We start from the raw sequence: 20,997 nt of genomic DNA on the forward strand, positions 1-20,997 counted from the left end.
ATCCCGCCCAAAGTACCGTCTGGTACATCGGCGGCCACCGGCGGCACTTGGGCGGGCGGAGGCCTCGATGAAAATCGGCCCCCATGTAACTGGCTTAAAAAACAGTTTGTCATGTAGTTTCAAAAACAAAGCTCCGAATTCCTATGTTCCTAAAACAATTGAAGGAAGTCCACACATTGGAGTAAAGATACAACAGGAAAGTGTACTTCTTACAAACATATAAATTATTTTTTATTTACAAAGCCTGTTACAAAACAAAACAAAAAAAATACATCCCTCACTAGAGAATATCTCCAAGCTGGGTGTTGAACCATGGCAGTAGCAATCAGAAACAAGGTTTGTTCAATTTATTTTCTCTGTACGCCATCGAATTAACTATTTACAGCTATTCTAGACACCATTCTGTTAACAATACCACAAAGATGAAGGTAGGCATGGAATGAATGCAATAACATTGCTTGGGGGAAGGGGAGGGGAAGGAAGAGATGGAAAAGAAAAGTGCACAAAGCAAATTGAAAATACGTAGTGTTATAAAATCCATTTACGGAAAGAGAATAGTTACGGTATGGCACGGAAGATGATTTCATTATCATCAGATGGGGAGGAATTGAAATCTGCAGTAGGAAAGCACAATGAGGCAGGTGCAAATTCTTATCTGTGCAACAGCAGTATTAACACACCCATGACTGACCAGCAATGCAAAACCCACAGAGTTTTGTCAAAATGCCACGGGTCAATAGTGTAACAAAAAATAAGGTGTAAATAGAAAAACTTTTTTTCCCAAGAATTCACTGAGATTCAGCAGTAATATAATAATGCTGTATAAACTATTTTCTACAAAGGTTTTGATCAGCTTTATATACAATTGTTACATCAATACAAAAGAAGGCATACAGTAATCAGCTGTCTCTTTATGGCTGACAGGCTTATGCATTGCGTCCATGATTTGTATTGGCACAATATACAATACCAAGACCCACAATGTGGGCAAGATCTGACACTTGTTATAGTAACCAAGCTGTCCCCTTCAGTCACGGACTTCTCTTGCATCTCACTGCCCAGTTGCAGTTCCTGACGAGCACAGCCAGTTTTAAAAGGAAAGTTTGTATTCATGACAGACTTCAGCTTTTTAATATATAAAAAAAATTATTCTAATTATTGGGAATTCATTTCCCACCCCCTGTAGTTTTATAACAACCCACAATAAGTTAGAAAAATTAAAATACTTATAAGCTCCTAAGCTAACCATGACAAACATTTGTGCAAAAATAACAACAGATATGTACACAATCTTCAGTCTAACAAAATGTATATAGCAAAAATTCAATCCAAATTTATTTAAAAAATATATAAACACACAACTTTTGACTTTCCTAAATTCTATTTCTGAACCTATCCTGGTCAGTTAGAGCATTAATAAAATGATAAATCATAAATTAATGAAAATTAACACTAACAATTAAAGGAACAACCTCTCAACTGGGTGGATGGTGATTAGCTAAAGAAAAATATTTCTCTGTGCTGCTTCTTCATTTTAACAGTCTCTGGACACCAGCTTTAGTTTATTTCACAGAATGGCCTTCTCTTTTAACTAATATCCGCTATTAAAACCATAAAAAAAACATCCCTGTTACGGGAAAATCCTTGTTCTTCTTTAATCCCTGCCTGTTCTTTTCTAATTGGGAAGAATCCATCACAAATAAGTGCACTTTTAACACTGAATAATAAGACGTCATTAACACTTTCTTTACCTTTGCTCTCCACTTATCTCCCATCGTTCCCTCTGCAACTGCGCTCATAACATTAACAAGCTCAAAAACTCCACCTTTTTGTAACATCCCCTGATACAAAGCTGGTGACAATCCAGTTATCACTACCCTCCTCTTAGCTTAAAAAGGTACTTCCTCAAGATTTCACTTCTGCCAACAAACAGAACAAATTTTCCCATTGGCAAAGAAAGATTGTATTTTTTTTTTGAAGTATTTTTTTGTTTTCTGGTAGCTGGGTCTCTACAGGCATGGAATTACAAATGCAATACTAAAGTGTGAGTGCTGGTAGAACAAAGGTTAGACATTTTTCTTCAGTACCCCACACTGCGCAATATCTGCCATGTCACAAAACATTTCGATGATAAAGGATATATCATTTCTATAAAACTATAGGGATACAAATCATTGTAATTATGTGGGATTCCATAAATCCTGCCAATTGTCAAGAATTTAAAAAAAAATGTCCCAAGTAGAAATAGGCTTTGATACCGTTTATCTTTGCATACTTGCCAAGTTGCTTTAGATCATGATTAACATTTCAGATTATAATTATCCCCATAGGTTTGGGGGGTGGGGGGGGGGGGGGGGAAGAAAATCATGATTATCCCGGCTTTTCTAGAATTTGTTATATTGCATTACTGAGCATCCCTAAACCAATACCAAAAGGAACAAGTGAAATAGGGCTTTCTTTCATATAACCAAACGGAATGATTGGTAAGTCACCGCACGCTCGTTCAGACACCATTGCTAAAAGAATGGGGGAAAAGGCCGCTAGAAGGTATTGGCTGAGAGGGAGGGTTCTTCACATCTTCAGAGCCGAGGTTTTTGCCTTATCGATGCAGTCCAGTGTGCAGTTAAAAGCGAGTACCAGAGCCACTTTCAACTGCTGTCTTTTTGACTACTAACCCCATAAAAACGGTTTTCACTGATGCACTTTTGGCTGCAAAAAAAAGGAGAGAATTAGAATAAAGCTCCAGTATAAACAGAATGAGGCAAAAGCATGGAGTTTGTTACATAAAGTAATAGCAGATTTCAATGGAGACATTAACAAAAATAAAGAGTGCTCTAGTCATAATTTGTTTCATTTTATTTTGAGAAACAAGATATTCTTGAGATGGTGGCTCTGATTGCAAGTTGGGATTTAGAGGTATTTTGAGAAATTCTGAAGCTTATATTAAAATAGAATTTGATCCATTTTACTATACAACAGCATCATATAATAAGAAAAAAAAGTTAAGTTCAATCAATACATAGATCACTTGAGTTCTCTCTCACCCCTTTAGAAAATGGTCAAAGAGAGGTAACCAAGATTAAGACCAAATGACAGTTGATGAGGCAGATCAGTCATTTGGGTCGGTCTCAGAACAACAATGAGCTGCATTCATAATAGATATACAACCATCTGAATACCAGCACCACCAATCTATGCTAGCATACCACTAACTATAAGATCCGACATAGGGCCCTGGAAAATTGTGGGCCAGCCCGACCTGCATACCACTACAACTTCCAGTGCAAGTCGTTCCAAGTGTGCGACGACTTCGAGGTGGGCGACTGGGTGATGTCATTAAGGCCAGGTCGCTGTTTGGAGCATGGGCAGGAACATCGGTGGGGCCCAAGCACAGCAGAGGAGCGGGAAGGTCAGGGTGGATGAGCAGCGAGAGATCGTGGCGGAAGTGCGACGAATGATTGAGGCGGAGGAGCGGTGAGAGATCGTGGCTGAGATATGACAAGAGATAAGTGGAGAGAGATCGTAGCAAAGATGCGGCTAGAGATCGTGGCGGAGGGGTGGTGAATGTTTTGTGGCGGAGGAGCGGCGAGAGATTGTGGCAGAGGAGCGATGAGAGATTGTGGCAGAGGAGCGGTGAGAGATCGTGGCAGAGGAGCGGTGAGAGATCGTGGCAGAGGTGTGGCGAGAGATCATGGCAGAGGAGCGGCGAATGTTTGTGGTGGAAGAGCAGGGAGAGATCGTGGCGGAGGTGCGGCAAATGAGGGTGCGGGGCCCAGAAGAGCCGAGGGCCCAGGGGCAGCACAGGCCAGTCCACACTGCGATATGTGTGCGTACCAGGTCTGTGCAGCAGAGCAGGTCTCCAGTCATCCTGGTTAACCCTTGCCACAGGTTAAAGGCCTAGCTCTGTCTAGCCCGTGTGGTGGCTGATGTGCAACGGTCACCACACATTAAAACAAATCCACGCACAGGCATTTTCCATCCCCAGAGTTCAGGGCTGGAATATCAGATCCTCCATTGAAACATTTGTGAACTCATCCCTTTTGGTGTGGAAGCAAGTCATCCTAGTTCGAGGGACCACCTATGATGATGATAAGATCCAACAGCACACTACTAACTATAGGATCCACACAGAAAACTACATTCAGCAATCTGCATAAGATTTTGTAAGTCAAATCACAAGACTTAAAAATGATATCTGTAGAGTCTGGAATCAATAGGAACTTTCCAAATTAGCACAGCCTCATGTGCTCATTACATGTGTTATAGCTTTTTATTCATGAGTGCTACAAATGTTTTCCACGTCTCTTCTTCCTCTCCGATTTCTCTTACTGCTCCAACAATGCTACAACAACACAAATACAAGTCCCAAGGCACTTCACAGGATTGTTATGAAACAATATTTGACACTGAGCCATGCATTGAGAAATGAGGGCAGATGGCCAAAAGCTTGGTCAAAGAGGCAGGTTTTAAGGAACGTCATAAAAGAGGAACAAGAGGTAGAGAGAGACGGAGAGGTTTAGGGCCTAGGCAGCTGAAGGCATGGCCACTGATGGTAGAGCGATTATAATCAGGGATGCTTAAGAGGCCAGAGTTAGAGGAGCGCAGATATCATGAGGGATTGTGGGACTGGAGGAGATTAGAAAGATAGAGTGAGGCTGTGGAGGGATTTGAAATCAAGGGTGAGAATTTTTAAAATCGAGGCGTTGCTGAATCGGGAGATAAAGTAGGTCAGCGAGCACAGGGGTGATGGGTAATTGGGACTTGGTGTGAGTTAGGAAATAGGCTGCCGAATTTTGGATGACCTCAAGTTTACTACACGCCTCAGGAGGGAGAAATGTCTCAGCCTGTGGATGTTTCTGCGATTCTTATCTAGGTTTCATTGACCTGCGAGGAAGTGTGCTTGACCAACAGCAACTATAAGTTGCTTACGTTATATATATTTTGCACCTTTAATGCAGAATATGCCCCCAGGTTGAGGAGAAAAGGGATGGGCACCAGCACGATGACCCTCAATCCTGTCCTCCCCTGAAATTATAGAACCCATTGTTCTGGGGCAAGATGGCGGGCCAATAACAGACAAAACTGAACTTCAAACCTGAGCTTGGAGTTGAGCATTCTCGTATTGCAGCTGCCTAATTAGACCAGATCAGAGAGTCCAACATTCAATGCTTACTTTGTGCTGCGTTAGCTGATCTCAACTAGGGCAACTGTTATAGTGCCACAGTTGGCGTTACTACCCTGAACATCCTTGCTCCTGGTCACCACCCTGCCGGAACGTGCACTCGTGGCTTCAGGGCTGGGCCTGACTGATGCAACGGTGCAACTGTACCCCAGCGTGAGACAATGCCTTAAAGTTTACTTTAAGGTAATGCACAGATCTGAAGTCAAGAGGGAGCAAACCCGGTTTCCTCCACATTCCGGATTTGCAGCTGCACTTAGATTGGTTGGATTTGATTGGCAGAAGCTCAAAAGATCAGAATAAACACTCGAGAATGTACTCTGCTAGAATCTGCAACATAAGGCATCTAAAGGGAGGTGATCAGATCAATCAAACTAGCTTCAAACGGAATGAATTACTCAAGTACCTAAACAAGGCTCGTTACTTGCTTTAGGAGTAGGAGAATTCACTGTTCACTTTTCTGGAGTTCAAACCAGACAGTAACGGCAGCTACTGTTTGGTGCTTGATTCAATAATCACACAATATTGAGCTGCAGTACTAGGAATCCGATCAATTAAGGGTATTCTTGCTCACAACTTCAAGCTTTCTCCCAATTGTTGATCCAGCTGGATAACAGTTGCAAGCTTCATTTACAGTTTAATCCACTTATAGGTTCAGAGTTATAGTCTTTTCCTTTTTAAAAGTACATACTTACAAGCTGCAAATTCAAGCAATTTTTTTGTGGAAATGTATTCTAGCAGAGAAGTTTCGTTTTAAGTGTATAGTTTTGCAGTCTATACAAATATTCTCATCATTACAAATGCTAATCTGTTAATTGTTCATCTGTCGACTACAGACCAGCCAAAGCAAATGCTGCACTTTAAGCTCTTTAGGCAGTCGTATACCGTTTTATTATTTTAGCATAAAACAGCACTTTTCCAGATAAATGAGTTTTTGTACTATAGCATTCTTCACAGGGACTCTCTATCCCTGACAAGCAGTGTATAACAAAATGTGGAAAATCAGTTATACACTTAACAGGACTGGACTGCATAGTTCTAGCGCTGTGTGTTCTAATCCTTCTCCCTTCCTGGGAGCCAAAGAAAGTTTGAAGGGGATTAAAGGGATTAAGGTTCCCTTGAGGAAATCTCTCCCGTCTACCAGCTTCTTGGGTTTTGAGGGCAAGAAGTTCTGTCGCATTGGAATTTGAAGCATTTTCTTTCAGTTTTGAATCCCAGGTTTCTATTTCTCTCCCTCTGAAGTTTGAAGTGGGTGGAAAATTATCTTTAAAAAAACTATCAGTATGGTCTTTGCCAATTTGTTAAAACGTCAATAGATTCCACATACCAATACTGCTTACCCTAAAGATGCACAACCAACTTGATGTCAGTTGAAACAATATGTGATGTTGTTTTGTTAATGGACCGGATTTTGGAGTAGACATAAAGCTCAGTTCTTTTCCACAGATTTATTGAAGGACTAAACACGGGAACCAATTACAAAACAATCCTGCCACCTTAAGATCACTCAGATGTACTGCAATTCCACAGCAGCCATTAGTACTGGAGTGTATACTGTGTTACCTACTTGTCTGTTGCCGTGTACAGGGTTTGCTGTCGTTGAAGGACTGGACTGTGATAAAGATACACTGCTACTTTTCCCAATCTGCATAAAAGAAACGAGAAAGGTAAAAATAAAATTTAAGGTCACAGAACATGAACTTTTCAATGGAAATTTACTACTTGGTGTCAGTATGAAATCAGCTATCCTGAAAATCTAGATTAATTTCTCGTGACATCACACTGATGCAAGAATGTGAACATTTATTTTTCTTTTCAAAAGAATAATCTGAGTGTCAACTTTAGTTTCAGTTAAACAACGCCACAACAAAATAATTATATGAATTATATAGTACTTTAAGTGACAGACTTTATTCAATTTTAGGGTAAAACCCATTTTGAATGATATAGGGGCCGAATTTGATCGCCGCCTATTTCTCGGCGGCCTCCGGGCGGCACTTACCTTTTTGCTGCCTGCTGCCGCCGGGTCCCGTCAGGAGCCACTTTCGGCTCCATCGTGTGGGCGGCAGCGGCAGCGACAGTCGGCGGGCGGGAGCGGGCGCGAGTGAACGGCCGGCGTCATCAGTGTGTGGCAGTTGGAGGCTTCTCCACTCGGGGATCTTCGGAGGGCCTCCAATGCACATGCGCAAGACTTCTCAATTTTTTTTTGTAGTTTTTGTCTTCCGACGTGTCATCATTTTGGGGCCGTTTGAGGCTGATTGCTGTACTGCGCATGTGCATAAAGGCACACCACTTTATTCCACCTGTGAGTGTGAGAGGGGAGAGGACAAAGTTGGCATTTGAGAGGACAGAGTTGGAGGTTGGAGAGGAGAGAGTTGGAGGTTGCAGAGGACAGAGTTGGAGGTTGGAGAGGAGAGAGTTGGAGGTTGGAGAGGAGAGAGTTGGAGATTGGAGAGAGCTGGAGGTTGGAGAGAGCTGGAGGTTGGAGAGGAGAGAGTTGGAGGTTGGAGGTTGGACAGAGTTGGAGGTTGGAGAGGAGAGAGTTGGAGATTGGAGAGAGTTGGAGGTTGGAGAGGAGAGAGTTGGAAGTTGGAGGTTGGACAGAGTTGGAGGTTGGAGAGGACAGAGTTGGAGGTTGGAGAGGAGAGAGTCAGAGGTTGGAGAGGAGAGAGTCGGAGGTTGGAGAGGGGTCAGTTGGAGAAATTGAGACACACAAATTGTTGAGCACCATTCGTTTCATCATTGACGACGAGTGACCAGAAACCAGCAATAAAGACCGGCAAAACCCGGCCCAGAGCTCCCTGGTTAAATGAGGAGGAATTGGAGGAGCTAGTAACGGAGGTGGAGCGCAGGTACAAAGACCTCACCCAGGATGGTTGAGGCAAGTCTCCACCACCCCAATACTGACACATTTGGAGGGAGATTGGCGAGATCGTGCCCGCAATGGGTAACGTTGAGCGGGATGGGGACCAATGCTGGAAATGTTGGAACGATTTGCTGGCGGCAGCAAGAGTGAGTACAAATTTATTCGCCCCCCTCCTGTCCAACACCAAAAAGGTTATGCGCCAGATGTATGTGTGTGGGGGGCATCAGCAAAGGGGTTAAAGGCTGCAATGTTTCTTTGTGCAGAAGAAGAAAGCATCCAAGGCAGCAAGCCTGAGAGCGATGGGAGGGGGAGCAGCAGAGGTGGTCGAATTGAGCAGGCTGGAGGAACGTGTGCTGGCATTGGTGGGTGACCGTCGCCATGCAACCACAACAGCTGATGCAGATCCGATGCCATAACATGGTAAGGTTATATTAATCTCCAGTGTGAGCGCACCCTGAGCCACGAAGAAGAGGAGAGAAAGGAGGGCCCGTCTTTGAGCCCCTTGAGCTCCAGGAGAAGGAACAGGATGACAGCAGCCTGCTGTCATGTGAGCCAGGTGTCCGCAGAGCCTCAGTGTCGGCCTCCGAGTTCCTGGGGTTTGGAACGGACTCCACACTGGCAAGCTCTACCAAGCGCAGAGGCTGTGGCGTGAAGGGAAGCATGGCGCCAGAACTCATCAGGAGCGAGCAACCACCTGAGGATTCACCACGGCTCTCTGCAATTATGGAGATGGTCCATCTATCACGGACAAGCGTGCAGATAGGTCGCGATATGCTCCAGTCCATGACTGGGATAGCTACCAGCATCGCCACCTTCATCCAGCAGCACGATGATAAGATAGACCGGCTCATCACTGTATTGGAGCGCACAACCGAGAGCATTGAGGCGATGAGGCAAGAGATGGCTTCTGGATGCTTAGTGCAAGCCCCCGAGCCCACACCCTCAAGGCAGTTAGATCCAAAGGAGCAGGAGATCCCGGCGCCTTCGGCCACGCCCCCTGCCTTCTCACCAAGACGCACACATCTGCAAAATCCCGCTGCTCTCCTGCACAACCTCATCCACTAGAGGCAGAGAGGGGCAGGGGAGCGGGACGCCGTGGTGTAGGCGGGGCGAGGTAGAGGAGCTTGGGCATCGCTTCAAGGGGGGAGAGAGAGGTAATGGTGCTGGGTAGAGGAGTGGGTGTTGGTGGTGTAAATGTTTGTAAATGTAATAATATTATGTAACCTTCGTTTTTGTGCACTTGTAAATACACTCACATTGTTGACCCTCTCTTGGTGAGTGTCTGATTCTAACGTCATGTGTGGTGCCTTGTGAGAAACACACATCTGTCCCTCAGGTCATCTGCTTTATCAGGAATATCCTCCCATCCACATATGTCTGCACTGTATAATGGGTACGGTCATCAGGCCATCGCAGCACGCTTTAAGTGCTGTGAGGGTTATTCGATGAGTCAGATTAATTACATCTCTCAGAATAGACTTATGTCCCTCACCACAAGACACGCTGGGTACAGGTATTTTGTGATGTATCAGTACAGATTTTATGAAGTAGTTTCCTTGCAGGACAAAGAAAGGCAATACTGACAGTCTAGTCGTTGAAACCTCAACGGTAGGCCACTGAGTCACCTCGACGTTTGTCTCTTGCTGTGTTCTATTGACCGTAGTCCTTCCTCGGTTTGGTCTGTAATCGCGCTGCCCCTAAAATCGAATAGCTGTAACTTTATACCCTTTTCCTCCCAGACAAATGTTGTCAGAGTCTGCAGCTGTCTCAGGCTTACAATGTATCATTCTAACCCTAACCCTCTTACCCTCTATGTGATATGTAGTGCTTCCCTGAGAACTTCTTGAAGGACTGTGTCATGGAATGAATTAATCAGCTTGGATGGACAAAATGTGACTTTTCATTTATTCAGATTTATTTTGCCTTCACCATTGGGCTTCTCAATGAAGGTCTTGCAGCAAGGCAAAAGAAAAAAGTTTCCATCAGCCTAGACACATTTCAGTCACTTTTATCACATCCAAATTAAACCTGACCATCAGCAATAAAGGAAAGCAACCTCCACCTAACTTTTTCCCAGCAGTCCCACTCCTGATGGTCCAGCAATCTGCACCATAGCGGCGATGTGCAGCGCTGCAGCACTCGGAGCCCTTCTCCCTGCCGCCCGACTCACGGCCAGCTCACACCTGCTTTTAGCGAGCGGTCCTTCTGGCGGGCGGCAGGTCGATCTGAGGCCAGCATCCCTGACCAAAATAGCCGATTTGCAGCATCCGGCATGGGCGGTCGACATGACATCACGCCGGCGGATCCCTCCGCGACTAATCTCACACTGGGTGGAATCTGGACTGTAGACACTGTTGTAATGTAGGAAATTTGCATGCAGCAAGGTCCCACAGATGGCAATGAGATAATGACCACATAATTTGATTTAATTAAGTTGGTTAAGGGATAAATACTGTCTAGGTCACTGGGAGAACGGCCCTGCTTTTCTTCAAAATAGTACCATTTTATGTCCACCTGAGAGGACAGAGGAGGCCTCGGTTTAACGTTTCATATGGAAAGCGGCACCTCCGACAGTTGCAGCACTCCCTCGATTTTGTACTGGAGTGTCAGCCTGGATTTTGTGCTCAAGTCTCTGGAGTGGGTCTTGAACCTATAACTTTCTGACTCCGAGATGAGTGTGCTATCACTCAGCCATGGCTGCCAGAAAAAGAGCAAGTCTGTAAAGAGGGTCCAAAGCTTAAAGCAAAATGCTCTGAAATGTCCTTTTTTAAGGCAAAAAAGAAAAACCTTTAAACATTCAAGAAGCTCAACACCACTTGACCGATGATTCAAACACTGAACTTGCTATCTGCCATTGGTACGCTGTAGCTGCAGTATATGCTATCTGCAGCATGCACTGCTTCATAGGAAAACAGGAACAGGAGTAGGCCATTCAGCTCCTTGAGTCTGTTCTGCCATTCAGTGAGATCATGGCTGAGCTGTACGTCAATTATATTTACCCAGAGAGTGATTAGAATGTGAAACTTACGACCACATGGAGTAGTTGAGGCAAATAGCATAGGTGCATTTAAGGAAGCTAGATTTGAGGGAAAAAGGAATAGAAAGTTATGCTGATGGGATGATATGAAGTAGAGTGGGAGGAGGCTTGTGTGGAGCATAAACACTGGCATACACCTGTTGGGCCGAGAGGCCTGTTTCTGTGCTGTAAATTCTACGGGCCTGCTTTTGATCGATATCTCTTGATATCCTTAACGAATAATTCAGAAGAATAAGAGGTGATCTTATTGAAACATATAAGATTATGAGGGGGCTTGACAAGGTGGATGCAGAGAGGATTATGAGGGGGCTTGACAAGGTGGATGCAGAGAGGATGTTTCCACTGATAGGGGAGACTAGAATTAGGGGACATAATCTTAGAATAAGGGGCCACCCATTTAAAAGTGAGATGAGGAGGAATTTCTTCTCTCAGAGGGTTGTAAATCTGTGGAATTCGCTGCCTCAGAGAGCTGTGGAAGCTGGGTCATTGAATAAATGTAAGACAGAGATAGACAGTTTCTGAACCAATAAGGGAATATGAGGTTATGGGGAGCGGGCAGGGAAGTGGACCTGAGTCCATGATCGGATCAGCCATGATCATATTAAATGGTGGAGCAGGCTCGAGGGGCCGTATGGCCTACTCCTATTTCTTATAACATTCTGTCGGTCTCAGTCTTAAGATTTTCAATTAATGCAGCATCCACAGCCTTTTGGAGGAGAGAATTCCAGATTTCGACGACTGTGTGGAATAAGTGCTTTCTGGATTTGCTCCTGAATGCCCAGCTCCAATATTAAGTTGTGCCTATCTCACCAAGCTTAATTTGACAGTGCCTCCTAGCCATATAACCCCCAACACCATCACTTCCCCGCCAAGACACATCCAATCCTGTACCGCTGCTCTTCCTTCACCGTCGCTGGGTCAAAATCCCGGAATTCCTTACCAACACCATCATGGGATCACCATCTCCACAATAACTGCAGTAGTTCAAGAAGGCGACCGACAATCCATTTCTCAGGGTAATAAACACGGACAACAGCATTGCCCAGATCGGGAGAACAAATAAAACCCTCTCGTATCAAGAAGGCCACACCTGTCATTTCTTGTTGGGTAGCCCAATTGCGAGGTGGCCCATTGTTCCTGTTCTAAATATTTAGTGCAGCGTTCCTGAAGGTTTTGAGTTGTGAACACCTTCTTGGCTGTGATGTTCTGTACTGTGCTAAATGCCAGTGGAATTGCTGCAGCCACTCAAAAACTGTAATTGTGCCTCCTGGGTGGAACTTCAAGAAAACCTAACTTTATGCTGTACCTTGTGGCAGCCAGGTCCATTGGCCACTACTCTCAAGGGGCAGGGGGCGATGTATCAACCCATGCAGTAAATTATTTATTTTCAGATTGTGTCTGATGCGTGACTTGAATCTCGTCTCACTGAGACAGAACTCCAGGTTACTATTAAGACCACCTCCGAGCATGCAACAGACCCTTTTGGGAAAGCTCAAATAAGCTTCTCTCTGACCTTATCCTCACTGCCAGGATCACCAACACATAAATGGGAAAATTGCACTGCAACTTCAAAAATCCAATGGTAGCTTATACCCTGGCACTCAAAATAAAACAAACATGCTGGCATCCTACTCGATTGCTGCAGGCCAGGCATAATCTAGATAGCCCCAAAAGGAGGCATCGCATCATTACGGTAAATCACACCCCTCTTTTGTTATTTGACAATCTTCAATTCCCAGAACATTTTTGCAAAGGAGTCAAGAAACTTAATATTCCCTGTCCATCATCGTAGGTGGTCCCTCGAACGAGGATGACTTGCTTCCATGAGAGTTCACAGATGTTTTAATGAAGGACCCGATGTTCCAGTCCTGAACTCCAGTTGAGGGGGTGGAAGATGCCTGTGCGTGGATTTTTTTACCATGTGGTGACCGTTGCACATCAGCCACCACACGGGCTTGACAAGAGCTAGGTCTTTATCCAGTGGCAAGGATAAACCTGGACGACTGGAGACCTGCTCTGCTGCACGGACCTAGTGTGCACACATATTGCAGTGTGGGCAGGTCCGTGCTGCCCCTGGGCCCTCGGCTCTTCTGGGCCCCGTACCCTCATTCGCCGCACCTCCACCACGATGTTCCAGGGCCCAGCACTCCGGCTCTATTTATAGCCCCAACCTGCGGTGGTGTTCTCACACGGTTGGGGTGGCCCATGATGTTCCAGGGCCCAGCGCTCCAGCTCTATTTAAATTCCCTGTCCACTAAGGTGCTGACTAACTGTGTTTCTGGGGTGGAAGTACTAGAAAGCCAGCCAAACTATTGTTTAATTCTAATCTATACGTCAATGTGTCTCTTGGAGGGAGTAGGGAGAGAAAGAATGGCCATGTACACCCCACATTTCCAGAGGTGCTCAGCAGTGGTTGTCATCAGGCAACTGCGTGAACATTTAAACCTCAGTCCGTACTCCACAGGAAGTGTCTGAATGTGGTACTCTCACATAGAAGCTACTCAACTGAGTTGAATGCTGACAATAAAAGGACAAGAACTGAAAGTAGTTCATGAAGGAGCACTATGTACTGTCTGCAACAAGTGGAAGTCAATGCAGGATGGAAAACTTAAGGAACAATTCCTGTTGCTGCGCTGATCCTCCCATATTTGAATGTTTGAATAAAAGCTTTGCTTTAAAGTTATGGCATTCTTACCCACAACGACTAACCACAGGAAATGATAGCAGACTGCACTGTAAGCACTTATCCAAAACGTGCTGGCAAATACCAGAAGGAAGAAAACATGCAGTTTTATTCCTTTAACCAAGTAACGTATCTCTGTGTTTCAGTCCACATGGACTTGTGCCTCTGCTGCGAAGGAAGATAGTTGGCCTACTTGCAAACCTCTACTGATGGCCCCCTTTTGCCGACCACACAGAAGTGCTGGAATATCCTTTCTAATTTCCCCTTCCTTTCTTCAAGAGAAACCATAGCCTTTAATGCACCACCTCTCCAGTCAACGTGGCTCAAGATTTAGAACAGGGCAGCGTGGGAGATCGAAACTTCATCACTCACTCCACAACAATCAACATTACCGAGCCAAAGCTTAGCATTACTATTCTGCCAAGACCACTGTTAAAATACAGTTACTTATTGTTGAAGAGGATTAAGGCCACGCTTGTATTAATAGATGTTACAGAACTTCCTTAATGCAAAAAGGTCTGAGTAAGCAGGAACTCAATGTACTGTGCTCCCCTTTACTATAATTAACAAGTGGTACACAGGAGACAAGACTCAAGCTGGTTTCAAAAGGTAATTCAAGTAAATGGTACTGTGAAAAAACCCTCCAGTTATTTGCTTTATCTGTTTAAACGGTTGCCTTCAAATTTAAAACAGTGAAGTGGTTCTCACTAAATATTTTTAAAATTACCATGCACTGCTTGACTGGTTGAGCATTTTTTTGTTGCTATCATGTTTCACATTGTTCTCATTTTCACTACAGTGTTTTATGCTGCACAATTACTAAATAGGGACACAGAATTAACATTTCAAATATTGGTGAAATTGCTGCTGAAAAAAACACTTCTGAGATCACCAGCACAGTATAACAAATAAAAGCATTAATGGGTTTCTATTTATAAGAACATAAGAAATAGGAACAGGAGTAGGCCATACGGCCCCGCGAGCCTGCTCCGCCATTCAATAAGATCATGGCTGATCTGATCATGGACTCAGCTCCACTTCCCTGCCCACTCCTCATAACCCCGAACCGTTTAAGAAACTGTATTTCTGTCTTAAATTTATTCAATGTCCCAGCATCCACAGCTCTCTAAGGCAGCGAATTCCACAGATTTACAACCCTCTAAGAAATTTCTCCTCATCTCAGTTTTAAATGGGCAGCCCCTTATTCTAAGATCTTGCCCTCTAGTTCTAGTTTCCCCTATCAGTGGAAACATCCTCTCTGCATCCACCTTGTCAAACCCCCCCATAATCTTATACGTTTCGATAAGATCACCTCTCATTCTTTTGAATTCTAATGAGTAGAGGCTCAACCTACTCAACCTTTCCTCATAAGTCAACCCCCTCATCTCCGGAATCAGTGAACCTTATCTAAACTGCCTCGAAAGCAAGTATATCCTTTCGTAAATATGGAAACCAAAACTGCACGCAATATTCCAGGTGTGGACTCACGAATACCCTTATACCTGTAGCAAGGCTTCCCTGCTTTTATACTCCATCCCCTTTGCAATAAAGGCCAAGATTCCATTGGCCTTCCTGATCACCTGCTGTACCTGCATACTAACCTTTTGTGTTTGATGTGCAAGTACCCCCAGGTCCCGCTGTACTGCAGCACTTTGCAATCTTTCTCCATTTAAATAATAACTTGCTCTTTGATTTTTTCTGCCAAAGTGCATGACCTCACACTTTGCAACATTATACTCCATCTGCCAAATTTTTGCCCACTCACTCAGCCCATCTATATCCTTTTGCAAATTTTTTGTGTCCTTCTCACACATTGCTTTTCCGCCCATCTTTGTATTGTCAGCAAACTTAGCTACATTACATTCAGTCTCTTACTCCAAGTTGTTAATATAGATTGTAAATAGTTGTTATAGCCAGCATTGATCCGTGCGGCACCCCACTAGTTACTGGTTGCCAACCAGAGAATAAACCATTTATGTGACATTATTTATCATAACAATGTTGATGTTCTTTTGCCCAAGTTAGCATTAAGCTGTCGTATACAACAGAGAGGGATGGAGTACAAAAGCAGAGGGGTCCTGCTGCAACTGTACAGGGTATTGGTGAGGCCGCACCTGGAGTACTGCGTGCAGTTTTGGTCACCTTATTTAAGGAAGGATATATTAGCCTTGGAGGGGGTACAGAGACGATTCACTAGGCTGATTCCGGAGATGAGGGGGCTACCTTATAGAAACATAGAAAATAGGTGCAGGAGTAGGCCATTCAGCCCTTCTAGCCTGCACCGCCATTCAATGAGTTCATGGCTGAACATGCAACTTCAGTACCCGATTCCTGCTTTCTCGCCATACCCCTTGATCCCCCGAGTAGTAAGGACTTCATCTAACTCCCTTTTGAATATATTTAGTGAATTGACCTCAACTACTTTCTGCGGTAGAGAATTCCACAGGTTCACCACTCTCTGGGTGAAGAAGTTTCTCCTCATCTCGGTCCTAAATGGCTTACCCCTTATCCTTAGATTGTGACCCCTGGTTCTGGACTTCCCCAACATTGGGAACATTCTTCCTGCATCTAACCTGTCTAAACATAGAAACATAGAAACATAGAAAATAGGTGCAGGAGCAGGCCATTCAGCCCTTCTAGCCTGCACCGCCATTCAATGAGTTCATGGCTGAACATGAAACTTCAGTACCCCCTTCCTGCTTTCTTGCCATAACCCTTGATCCCCCGAGTAGAAAGGACTTCATCTAACTCCCTTTTGAATATATTTAGTGAATTGGCCTCAACTACTTTCTGTGGTAGAGAATTCCACAGGTTCACCACTCTCTGGGTGAAGAAGTTTCTCCTCATCTCGGTCCTAAATGGCTTACCCCTTATCCTCAGACTGTGACCCCTGGTTCTGGACTTCCCCAACATTGGGAACATTCTTTCTGCATCTAACCTGTCTAACCCCGTCAGAATTTTAAACGTTTCTATGAGGTCCCCTCTCATTCTTCTGAACTCCAGTGAATACAAGCCCAGTTGATCCAATCTTTCTTGATAGGTCAGTCCCGCCATCCCGGGAATCAGTCTGGTGAACCTTCGCTGCACTCCCTCAATAGCAAGAATGTCCTTCCTCAAGTTAGGAGACCAAAACTGTACACAATACTCCAGGTGTGGCCTCACCAAGGCCCTGTACAACTGTAGCAACACCTCCCTGCCCCTGTATTCAAATCCCCTCGCTATGAAGGCCAACATGCCATTTGCTTTCTTAACCGCCTGCTGTACCTGCATGCTAACCTTCAATGACTGATGTACCATGACACCCAGGTCTCGTTGCACCTTCCCTTTTCCTAATCTGTCACCATTCAGATAATAGTCTGTCTCTCTGTTTTTACCACCAAAGTGGATAACCTCACATTTATCCACATTATACTTCATCTGCCATGCATTTGCCCACTCACCTAACCTATCTAAGTCACTCTGCAGCCTAATAGCATCCTCCTCGCAGCTCACACTGCCACCCAACTTAGTATCATCCGCAAATTTGGAGATACTGCATTTAATCCCCTCGTCTAAATCATTAATGTACAATGTAAACAGCTGGGGCCCCAGCACAGAACCTTGCGGCACTCCACTAGTCACTGCCTGCCATTCTGAAAAGTACCCGTTTACTCCTACTCTTTGCTTCCTGTCTGACAACCAGTTCTCAATCCACGTCAGCACACTACCCCCAATCCCATGTGCTTTAACTTTGCACATTAATCTCTTGTGTGGGACCTTGTCGAAAGCCTTCTGAAAGTCCAAATATACCACATCAACTGGTTCTCCTTTGTCCACTTTACTGGAAACATCCTCAAAAAATTCCAGAAGATTTGTCAAGCATGATTTCCCTTTCACAAATCCATGCTGACTTGGACCTATCATGTCACCATTTTCCAGATGCACTGCTATGACATCCTTAATAATTGATTCCATCATTTTACCCACTACTGAGGTCAGGCTGACCGGTCTATAATTCCCTGTTTTCTCTCTCCCTCCTTTTTTAAAAAGTGGGGTTACATTGGCTACCCTCCACTCCATAGGAACTGATCCAGAGTCAATGGAATGTTGGAAAATGACTGTCAATGCATCCGCTATTTCCAAGGCCACCTCCTTAAGTACTCTGGGATGCAGTCCATCAGGCCCTGGGGATTTATCGGCCTTCAATCCCATCAATTTCCCCAACACAATTTCCCGACTAATAAAGATTTCCCTCAGTTCCCCCTCCTTACTAGACCCTCTGACCCCTTTTATATCCGGAAGGTTGTTTGTATCCTCCTTAGTGAATACCGAACCAAAGTACTTGTTCAATTGGTCTGCCATTTCTTTGTTCCCCGTTATGACTTCCCCTGATTCTGACTGCAGGGGACCGACGTTTGTCTTCACCAACCTTTTTCTCTTTACATACCTATAGAAACTTTTGCAATCCGCCTTAATGTTCCCTGCAAGCTTCTTCTCGTACTCCATTTTCTCTGCCCTAATCAAACCCTTTGTCCTCCTCTGCTGAGTTCTAAATTTCTCCCAGTCCCCAGGTTCGCTGCTATTTCTGGCCAATTTGTATGCCACTTCCTTGGCTTTAATACTATCCCTGATTTCCCTAGATAGCCACGGTTGAGCCACCTTCCCTTTTTTATTTTTACGCCAGACAGGAATGTACAATTGTTGTAATTCATCCATGCGGTCTCTAAATGTCTGCCATTGCCCATCCACAGTCAACCCCCTAAGTATCATTCGCCAATCTATCCTAGCCAATTCACGCCTCATACCTTCAAAGTTACCCTTCTTTAAGTTCTGGACCATGGTCTCTGAAATTACTGTTTCATTCTCCATCCTAATGCAGAATTCCACCATATTATGGTCACTCTTCCCCAAGGGGCCTCGCACAATGAGATTGCTAATTAATCCTCTCTCATTACACAACACCCAGTCTAAGATGGCCTCCCCCCTAGTTGGTTCCTCAACATATTGGTCTAGAAAACCATCCCTTATGCACTCCAGGAAATCCTCCTCCACCGTATTGCTTCCAGTTTGGCTCGCCCAATCTATGTGCATATTAAAGTCACCCATTATAACTGCTACACCTTTATTGCATGCACCCCTAATTTCCTGTTTGATGCCCTCCCCAACATCCCTATTACTGTTTGGAGGTCTGTACACAACTCCTACTAACGTTTTTTGCCCTTTGGTGTTCTGCAGCTCTACCCATATAGATTCCACATCATCCAAGCTAATGTCTTTCCTAACTATTGCATTAATCTCCTCTTTAACCAGCAATGCTACCCCACCTCCTTTTCCTTTTATTCTATCCTTCCTGAATGTTGAATACCCCTGAATGTTGAGTTCCCAGCCCTGATCATCCTGGAGCCACGTCTCCGTAATCCCAATCACATCATATTTGTTAACATTTATTTGCACAATTAATTCATCCACCTTATTGCGGATACTCCTTGCATTAAGACACAAAGCCTTCAGGCTTGTTTTATTAACACCCTTTGTCCTTTTAGAATTTTGCTGTACAGTGGCCCTTTTTGTTCTTTGCCTTGGGTTTCTCTGCCCTCCACTTTTCCTCATCTCCTTTCTGTCTTTTGCTTTTGTCTCCTTTTTGTTTCCCTCTGTCTCCCTGCATTGGTTCCCATCCCCCTGCCATATTAGTTTAAATCCTCCCCAACAGCACTAGCAAACACTCCCCCTAGGACATTGGTTCCGGTCTTGCCCAGGTGCAGACCATCCGGTTTGTACTGGTCCCACCTCCCCCAGAACCGGTCCCAATGCCCCAGGAATTTGAATCCCTCCCTGCTGCACCACTGCTCAAGCCACGTATTCATCTGCGCTATCCTGCGATTCCTACTCTGACTATCACGTGGCACTGGTAGCAATCCCGAGATTACTACTTTTGAGGTCCTACTTTTTAATTTAGCTCCTAGCTCCTTAAATTCGTTTCGTAGGACCTCATCCCTTTTTTTACCTATGTCGTTGGTACCAATGTGCACCACGACAACTGGCTGTTCTCCCTCCCATTTCAGAATGTCCTGCAACCGCTCCGAGACATCCTTGACCCTTGCACCAGGGAGGCAACATACCATCCTGGAGTCTCGGTTGCGGCCGCAGAAACGCCTATCTATTCCCCTCACAATTGAATCCCTTATCACTATCGCTCTTCCACTCTTTTTCTTGCCCTCCTGTGCAGCAGAGCCAGCCACGGTGCCATGAACTTGGCTGCTGCTGCCCTCCCCTGATGAGTCATTCCCCTCAACAGTACCCAAAGCGGTGTATCTGTTTTGCAGGGGGATGACCACAGGGGACCCCTGCACTACCTTCCTTGCACTACTCTTCCTGCTGGTCTTCCATTCCCTATCTGGCTGTGGACCCTTTCCCTGCGGTAAGACCAACTCACTACACGTGATACTCACGTCATTCTCAGCATCGTGGATGCTCCAGAGTAAATCCACCCTCAGCTCCAATTCCGTAACGCGGACCGTCAGGAGCCGGAGGTGGACACACTTCCCGCACACGTAGTCGTCAGGGACACCGGAAGTGTCCCTGAGTTCCCACATGGTACAGGAGGAGCATAACACCCGACCGAGCTCTCCTGCCATGTCTTAACCCTTAGATACACTTAAACTAGTAATAACAATGTTAAAAGTTACTGACCAATATAAGAAGAAAAAGAAAAACTACTCACCAATCACCAGCCAATCACTTACCCCCTAGGCTGTGACGTCACCTTTGTATCTTTGCCTTCTCCCTGTAGCTGCACCGGTACGCCTCTCGCCGACCCCGGACTCGCGCTGCTCCGAGCTCCCGCCTCCTCGACTGACTGCTCGAACTGCTCGACTCCCGCTGGCCTTTATAGGCCTCTCGCCGACCCCGGACTCACGCTGCTCTGAGCTCCCGCCTCCTCGACTGACTGCTCGAACTGCTCGACTCCCGCTGGCCTTTATAGGCCTCTCGCCGACCCCGGACTCGCGCTGCTCCGAGCTCCCGCCTCCTCGACTGACTGAATTTTAAACATTTCTATGAGGTCCCCTCTCATTCTTCTGAACTCCAGTGAATACAAGCCCAGTTGATCCAGTCTTTCTTGATAGGTCAGTCCCACCATCCCGGGAATCAGTCTGGTGAATATTCGCTGCACTCCCTCAATAACAAGAATGTCCTTCCTCAAGTTAGGAGACCAAAACTGTACACAATATTCCAGGTGTGGCCTCACCAAGGCC

At 45.1% G+C, this 20,997-nt stretch overlaps 1 protein-coding gene across 10 annotated transcripts in view; it reads right to left on the minus strand.

The window, feature by feature from the left end:
• Positions 1-248: 248 nt before the first annotated feature.
• LOC139280852 (ataxin-7-like protein 1) overlaps positions 249-20,997 on the minus strand; it is a 464,769-nt gene continuing 444,020 nt past the window's right edge. For 7 of the 10 annotated variants that reach the window (XM_070900609.1, XM_070900605.1, XM_070900608.1 and 4 more), the window contains one exon: positions 6,333-6,824. In XM_070900609.1, the coding sequence (XP_070756710.1) occupies positions 6,687-6,824 (138 nt within the window). In that variant the 3' untranslated portion in view covers positions 6,333-6,686. Of the gene's footprint in view, positions 2,710-6,329; positions 6,825-20,997 lie in introns of those variants that run through there. The other 3 variants (XM_070900603.1, XM_070900602.1, XM_070900601.1) reach the window with 2 other exon arrangements.

Source organism: Pristiophorus japonicus, chromosome 15, assembly GCF_044704955.1.
Source record: "Pristiophorus japonicus isolate sPriJap1 chromosome 15, sPriJap1.hap1, whole genome shotgun sequence".
NCBI lineage: Eukaryota > Metazoa > Chordata > Chondrichthyes > Pristiophoridae > Pristiophorus > Pristiophorus japonicus.